At 35.3% G+C, this 8,587-nt stretch overlaps 1 protein-coding gene across 1 annotated transcript; it reads left to right on the top strand.

The window, feature by feature from the left end:
* The first annotated feature begins 1,753 nt into the window (after positions 1 to 1,753).
* LOC130676957 (ankyrin-3-like) lies at positions 1,754 to 2,344 on the top strand. The gene has a single exon (XM_057483468.1). It carries the CDS (start codon positions 1,754 to 1,756, stop codon positions 2,342 to 2,344), a length of 591 nt encoding a protein of 196 aa, XP_057339451.1.
* The last annotated feature ends 6,243 nt before the right edge of the window (positions 2,345 to 8,587 follow it).

Raw genomic sequence — 8,587 nt, 5'->3', positions numbered from 1 at the left:
GTCATTGGGGATACTTGTAAAACGACAAGAGTATAAGACTTTGAGAGTTCCAACGGGAAGTGACCATTTAAATAATGCATTGCAAGATTATTACATTGAGAAGTTACGAGAAATTGTAAAGGAACAGGATATAGAAATAACGGTATGTGATGGAAAATTGGAAGTACCTAAAGCTATTAACAGAAGATCACTGATGAGAGAGTATCATACGTCCGCAGTTGGAGGACACAAAGGAATGACAAAGACATATCGCCGAATGAGAACTCGATTTTACCGGAGAACAATGCAACAAGATGTGAGAAATTTCGTAAAAAATTGTTTTATTTGTCAGCAACGAAAATTGGTACGCGTAAAGCCTAAGAAGCCGATGATGATTACTGATACACCGGAGACGGCATTTGAAAAAATTTCCATGGATATTCATGGGCCACGAGAAGAAACATGGCGGGGTTACAAATATATACTGACTGTATAGGATTTGTTAACAAAATTCGGGATAGCAATTCCACTCAGGCAACAGGAAGCTGAAGATGTAGCAAAGGCATTGGCAGGAAAAGTAATTTGCTTGTTTGGGGCACCAAGAGCAATTTTGACTGATCAAGGAACAAATTTTATGAGTGATACGATACAGCGTCTATGTAATCTGTTCCGAATAAGGGATTTGAATACAACGGCGTATCATCCGCAGTCTAATGGGTCAATTGAGAGGAGTCACCACTCTCTTACGGAGTATTTAAAAACTTTTATAGATAAATATCGAGAATCTGATGAATGGCTTGACTTTGCGATGTTTTCATATAACACGGGGGTGCATGAGGCGACAGATTATACCCCGCATGAGCTCGTTTTCGGGAGACCCGCACTAGTGCCATCCGAATTTTCACGAGAAGGAGCGGCGGATGGAAGATCGTATCATGATTACTTGGATGACTTGGTTGACACGCTGGAGACAACTCGTAGACTAGCGAAGGAAAACTTGGAAAAAGCGAAAGAAAGATCAAAAAAATATTATGACAGAAATGCGAAAGACAGAGTTTTTGAGGTCGGTAACTGGGTGTGGCTACTAAAAGAGCCGAAGACGGACAAAATGAAGGATCATTATGACGGCCCGTACGAGATAGTCAGAGTATTCGACAACAAGAATGTCGAGTTAATTGTAAAAGAAAAAAAACGTGTAGTTCATCAAGACAAGATAAAATTGGCACGTATTGCTCCAGAGTCTGATTCAGAAAATCCACAATTGGAGATATAATAAGACGATAGACGATATTACTATTAAAATAAAGTGCAAAAATCACCACAGCAATGATAGATAAAATTTACTCTGTTAGCAGATAAATAAAGAAGAAGAAAGATGGAGCAAGAGAAAGCGAAACAGCTGATGAATGAAGCAATAGAGATAAATGGAAGCGACGACGTAGCGGCAATAATAAGACGATATGGGCTGTCATTTGTACCAGAATGGAGGGAAGAATAAGCGTTGATTATAAAGGCACTGCTACGAAAAAAGAAAGAGGCGGTGTAGGCTCTCATTATGCATAATGCAAATATAAATGGACCAAATCACGCAAATTCCGAAGTCCCATTATGCAGAATTTTGAAATATACAAACACGGAATTAGTATGGTTACTCATAGCTTGAGGTGCAAATATCCATGCAAATAATGATGACAGTGGAAATCGACCAATACATCAACTTGTGATCGCTGCTGGACAGGAAACAGGAGTGAACAAGACAAGGCTGGCAGAGATAATGGAATATATGCTACAGAATGGAGTCGAAATAGAGGCAAGAAATCGTGAAGGAGTAACAGCTGTGCATCTAGACGTACGACAAATTTACATGGAAATATTTGATTTGTTTATTGAGCACGATGTGAATATGGACATGGAGGATGAAAAAGAAAGAACACCATTATTCTACGCGGTGGAATATGGACAATTGGAAAAAGTAAATGCATTATTAAAGCAAGGAGCTAGAGTGAATCATAGAGATTGCCATGGAATGACACCGCTGTTCATGATATTTAAGAAAATTTTGACTCACCGGTATGAAGGAAACAACTTGTATAGTCCGGATCACATAAGGAAGATAGAAATAACGGGAATGTTAATAAAATTTGAAGCCAATGTCAATCAGCAGACGTCTAAGGGGGGCGTAACACCATTGCACCTAGCAGGGACAAGAGGATATGATGAGATTGTAACAGTGCTGCTAGAAAATAGGGTAAATGTTAACTTAAAAGATGAAAAGGGAAGATACGTGGTACAGTATTGTAGATATGCGCGGCAAGATGATGATTTGCCTGCAGGATACGAAAAAGACCGGATGAAATGTGGTTAGTCACTGAGGGACATGTCAGTTGGACGCATTTGATAATCAGACAGTTCCTCATAAAGAAAAGAGTTATGGGAGACATAATAAACCAGGATTTGGAGCTGGAATTGTTGTACTTAAAGCAAAATGAAGAAGAGTATGAAGTAAAATGTAGAGAGGAAGTGGAGGAAATGAAGAAAATTGTGTTAATACGTCAAGGGGGAAGAGAAGTGACACCTATCAACGTATAGAAAGCATTAACGGAAGGTATGAGGTGATTTATGAGGCATAAGGATTTGGTCCGAAATTTTCAACGAGGAAAGATCGGCCATTATGGGAATGAAATGTTGGAAAAAATTGTAGCGGCAAGATACAGGGAGAAGCTTATCAAACGGGCTATTCGGGTGTTAAATAACATGACAAGAAGAAACAGCAAGATACCATTAGAAGATTTGCCAAAGTATGTATTGGATGAAATCGTCAGTAATATTAACAATGAAGAGCTCATCAAGATGACACGCATGGACCAGTAATTCTAAGTGTGGAAAAGAAGTGAAAATAAAAGGAATAGTCGTAAATACGTGGATTAGGAAAAAATGACAAATAAAAATGTATAATAATGGAATATGATTATTGAATGTATCAATAATTGCGTACGAAATTAATAAAGAATCTAATTAACTCGAATTTCACCCTCTGATTTTTTGTTGTTGTAATAATAACAGAGTAAAGTTAGAATAAGAAAGTGGGAGGAAGAATTTAAATATTTCATTGCATGAAAACCCGGTACCGGTAACCTATTCTTCTACTTTTACTTTCTGCTACTTTCTATTGCATGGCTTCAGATCATATACTTGAAACTTCGATAAATTCTTTCTCCGGCTCGAGAAATTAATCAATAAGTGATAATAATAAATTTACAATAAAAATTTGTAGCATTATTTAAGTTAAGAATATAAATTACGAATAACTGTGCATAATTCCACGGGATATTTAATAAAATTGAGTGGGGAATAAATAAGAGAAGGAGTGTAAGTATAAAGAAAAGATTTATTTTATGTTAAGAAACGCTCGAGTAAAGGAAGTAAAGAATTATATAATTATAAAGATAAAATTATTGTAAAGATTTCCCTTCGCCATACACAAAAAAACACCCCCTTGCGGAGGATGTCGATCATAAGTTAGGGTTCGGAGATAAATGAAAACACGGAGGATGATCTGGAGAGTAAAAAAAATAATAAATATGTAGTAGAAGCTAGGTTTCATTGTACTCAAGAAAAATCACCAAGTTAGGAAAAACAAGATAATAAAAATGTAACTTACGTCGACAGGGACGAATCGCTCGCAACATTGTTCGAGGGTAAGGGGTTGATCCATGTTAAATTCTTGTTAAACTCCACCAGTGCATTAGAACAATTAACTCGGTACAACGAATGATTGCAATGGTAAAAGGCATGGGGTCACTAGCAAAGATATCGCAGAAACCGCAGCATCAGCTCAGGAGGCTGATAACGACAGAGGGATTGTCGAGACGCACACGTGCAAATAGAGCATCGAAAGAGAGAAATTAATATCCAGATAAAATTCTTTTTCCCGAAGAAGAAAAAAAATCGAGTAAAGTTACACAAGAAACTCATAAAATTTTAAGAATATTAATCTAACATTAAAGATCGTATTTTATAATTATGAAAAATTATGTGAGGAATCCAGAAGGAAATCAGAATGTTTTTTTTATTTTTTTTTTTTTTTTCTAAATCATTTTTCTTTGAAAAAAAAACATAGACATTAGTAAAACGGTATGGATTTTTTTTCCCTTTCTCCAAGCTAGAAATAATAATTCGGGCAAGTTACTCATATAAATGTTTCTTGGTTTTGGTCTAATAAAATTTTAACTTGCAAACAAGTTATCAATAAAAATTTTTTACTTAGAGCGAATTTTTTTTTCACATATTCTCACAGCTTTTATTATTATACGTACATTAGATGTTTCCTTAAGTAGTAAATACGCATACATGTAAATTGCGGGTAACACACTTTTAGAAAAAAAATATAGATTTTTCTGGAAAAATGATGAAATGATGAATTTTTGTCAGAATTTTTATTCAAGAGAAACCACTGTTAAATTTTAAACCGAAAGGTAGGGTTCTATTGGGAAAACCAATTTTGAGAAAGCAATAGTTTCATTGAACTAGGTCAGGGATATCATAAGGGGTACAACAAAGATACTTACCTGCAAAATACACTGTAAGTAGGAATAAAATAACGTCGGGCGTGGATGAAAGAATTTTTGGTAGTTCTAACAATTAAATCAGGGCATTGAATCAGAGGGATTGATTTCATTAAGTAAAGAGAAAGGTTCGCGCGGACTTCAAATTTTTTTTTCTCCCTCTCTTCGTTTTTCCCCTTTCCTTTTGCCCTTCCCAAGTTATTTAAAGAGCATTTGAATGAGGAAAACGGGATAATGAATTTTGAGGAAGATAATATAATACAATAGAATTTGGGATGAATAATACAATATGATATAATCAGGTAATAAATAAAATTTTAGATAATAGGATGAATCAATGGAATTATGCATAGTCGCGATTAATGATAATAATTAGCTTCGCTAGATAACAGAGGGTGAAAATTATAAGTTAATAATAAATTAATTGTGACAAGTATATATGTGAATCGCAAAGTATTGTAGAATTTTGCTAAGTTACAAAAAGATTTGTTTGAGTACAGGAGGGAGCGCAAGAATAAAATGGTACTGCTTGCGATAATCCTGTTGGCTCAACCCCTACAAGCACTATTGGGGTACGATTGCGGGGGCATATCTATGAACGTCACTACCATATCAGCAAATAAGGTGGGCGAGTGTGACATACCGTTGAAGAATCCAGATGAAAAGCCGGTATCGCTTCAATTACTTCAGTTAGCAGAATTTAGTAACACGGAAGTGTTTGAATGTCGGGTAGAAATAAATCGGGTGATAACATATTGTGGAGATGGGTATCATGCATTCGTAGTGGCAAATGGAAGAAGAGAATATATTTATCAATTAGAGTACAGACAATGCAAAAGGTTACATGAGACTGGCAGCTTAAAATTGGGTTATAATGAAGAATTGGAGGGATTAACAAGAAATGCAACATATTATCGGACAATTATGTTGGCAGGAACTACCACGGAGAATGGAAAATGTGCGGGAACACAATATAGTGACCCGTTTGGTACTTTGAATCAAGTGATTGTGGAAGCGACCGTTAGAGTAACAGTTAGGAACTATTTTGCCACAGTGGAACGTGCAAGCAATAAGGTAGTTCTTAGCAGTGGAGCAAGATGCGACTGGGCTGAAGGAGAGTACATAGATCAAACAGGAGGTAACACATTTTGGGAGGTCATAAGGGAGGAATCATGTCAAACAGCGAGTCACATAATTTTGTACGAGGGACCTGGCACGCTATTGTCTGGAGAAAAAGGAGAACCAGAAATTTATACGATCAATACAGAGGATATAACATTTGCTCTAGCGATGAAAATGGAGAAGAAAATATGCAGTTACACCTTAATACAAACGGAACATCCCAAACTATTAATTAAGGTACTCAAACCAGGTGAAGAAACGGCGAAAGTAAAATCAATCTCGACGCAGGACCTTGACATATTTGCTTACATAAATTCGAAATTTGTGTATGTAGAAAAACAAATTAAACGACAAATGAGATCTCTTTACAGAGATATATTAACACACAAGTGCGAGGTCGAACGGCAAGTAATATTAAATGCACTGATGTTGTCAGGACTAAAACCAGAGGAATTCGCTTATGCGATAATGAAAGGACCAGGATACTACGCAACAGTTGCAGGAGAAAATATTTACCTAATTAAGTGCATACCGGTAGATGCCCAATTAAGAAAAGTGGAAGAATGTTATCAGGAGTTATCGGTGACTTATCAAAATCAGAGTTGGTTTGTCACAGCTAGATCAAGAATGTTGACAAAGCAAGGTACTATTGTAGATTGCAGCAGTTACTATCGGTCGGATATGAAGTAGATGGGGCATGGATCGTTATGAAACTGGGATTTGAAGATATCCAAGAACCACAAATGCTAAAATCAACGACCATACCAACTTGGGATTATGAGGATCCAAGATATTTGGCGACAAGTGGGATATACACTAGGGTGGTTGTTAAAAATTAAATTTTCCCAGACGCCCCATAAAAAGCTTCTTTTTAGTAAAAAAATACGTGGGGAATTTGGTTTTTTCTTTTTAAGTAAAAAGAACACGAGCCTCAGGACGATCAAAGTTCATTTTTCGATACAATCGCGGTTTTTTTTAAATATCTCATGAAATATGCAGATTAAAGAAAAAAATCATAGGGACAATTTTGTAGGAAATTAAATTTTTGACAGAAAAGGTCATTTTCATTTTTTTTATAAAATGTATATTTATAAAGATATCTTTAAAAAACTTTTTTAGATCTTGTCAATTGAGCATTTTAAGGATAACGAATGTGAAAAATAACGTTTTTCCTTAAATATAGACAACTTCGTAACTCGCAACATATCAATCCTTAATGCTAGTTATAGTTTCTATATACTTAGAAAAATGTTATTTTCAAAATTTGTAATCCTTGAAACGCTCAATTCATCAGATCTAAAAAAAGTTTTTTAAAAATATCTTCATAAATACACATTTTATAAAAAAAATGAACATGACCTTTTTTGTCAAGAATTTAATTTCCTACAAAATTGTTCCTATGATTTTTTCTTCTAATCTGCATATTTCATGAGATATTTAAAAAAAACCGCGATCGCATCAAAAAATGAACTTTGATCGTCCTAAGGCACGTGTTCTTTTTACTTAAAAAGAAAAAACCAAATTCCCTACGTATTTTTTTACTAAAAAGAAGCTTTTTATGGGGCGTCTGAGAAAATTTAATTTTTAACGACCACCCTAATATACACCGAAAAGGATTTAGAAAAATTGAGGAATAGAATAATGCTGCCGGTAGAAACTCCAGTTTTGGTTAATACCATAATAAGAGGGGAGACAGGCCGCACTATTGTTGGTAGTACGGGAATATCAATGTTGCAGTTCATGGAAAAATCAGTAATTGAAAATTATGCAAAGAAGCAATGGGATAAATTTTGGGGAGGAGTTTTAATATTTGGAACGGCGAATGCAGGCTTAATAGGCATAATGATAAGTATAAGAATGTTGAAAATAATAATCGACACAGTCGTACATGGGTATATTTTACATCGAGCATACGGCTGGAGTTTATATTTAGTAGGCGCAATTTTATCGTCAGTAACACATTTATTGTTACAATTGGCGGAAGAACCATTAAAAAGCAAGAAGAAGAAATCGAGGGAACGTAAAAATAGAGGGAAGCCGGTTTCGGAAACCGCAAATTAAGATAAGCGAGAACAAAAAAACGAGAGGGAAATTAGTTAAAAGATCGGTTATTTTATTTTTGAAAAATTTCTTTTTCTCTCTCTTGAAAAAAAAAAACAAAAAAAAAAGGAGGGAAGGGTGATTATGATTTTAAAATTGAGAATTAAATGGTTGCAGTGCCACGATGAGGACGGAAGAAGGGACTACAGGAAGGATGATAAGATTGGACAACAGACGGGGATTGTATTCAGAGGATATCGGGCAATACAGGGTTTTGTCGCATAAGTGGAAAATAATAACATTCATAGATATGTATGAGGAAGAAGCTGAGACGGATCGGTTAGTGAAGGAATTGGACAAATTAAGGGAGCAGATCAAGAGTGAGGAGGGCCTTATGGAATTGGAAAAACGAGTTAATCAAATAAAAACCTGGGTAGAAGAAAGTAGCGATTGGTGTAGGCGGAATCAACGCCCGATTTAATCGATTATTATAAGAAAATATCTAATTTTGTGGAAAATAATAATAGTTTAGTAAGGACAGGAGATAACGAGGTCATACTGAAAATTTCAGATCATTCTATCGTGCAGACTCGAAAATATTGGCGAATTACAGAAAAAAAAAATTTTTTTTTTTTAGTTTTTTAGTGATTCCTCAGAAACGACTTGAACGATCGACCTCAAAATCTAATCAGCTCTAGAACTTCATGAGCCGCGTCGAATGCCAACCCAACCATCTCAATCGGTTAATTTGTTCGAGAGATATCGTTGGCGAAAGAAATGATAAAAAATAGTTTTTTTCGATTATCTTTGAAGTAACTCATCCGATCAATTTTAAAATCTAATCAGCTCTAGAACTGAATAAAACGCGCCGATTGCCACCT

This window comes from Microplitis mediator, chromosome 11 (assembly GCF_029852145.1).
Source record: "Microplitis mediator isolate UGA2020A chromosome 11, iyMicMedi2.1, whole genome shotgun sequence".
Taxonomy (NCBI): domain Eukaryota; kingdom Metazoa; phylum Arthropoda; class Insecta; order Hymenoptera; family Braconidae; genus Microplitis; species Microplitis mediator.
Note: the sequence above shows the minus strand (reverse complement) of the source record. Positions and strands in the feature narration are given on the sequence as shown.

Coding starts and splice junctions, on each gene's coding strand:
- LOC130676957 (XM_057483468.1), top strand. CDS start 1,754: ATGGAATATATGCTACAGAATGGAGTCGAAATAGAGGCAAGAAATCGT.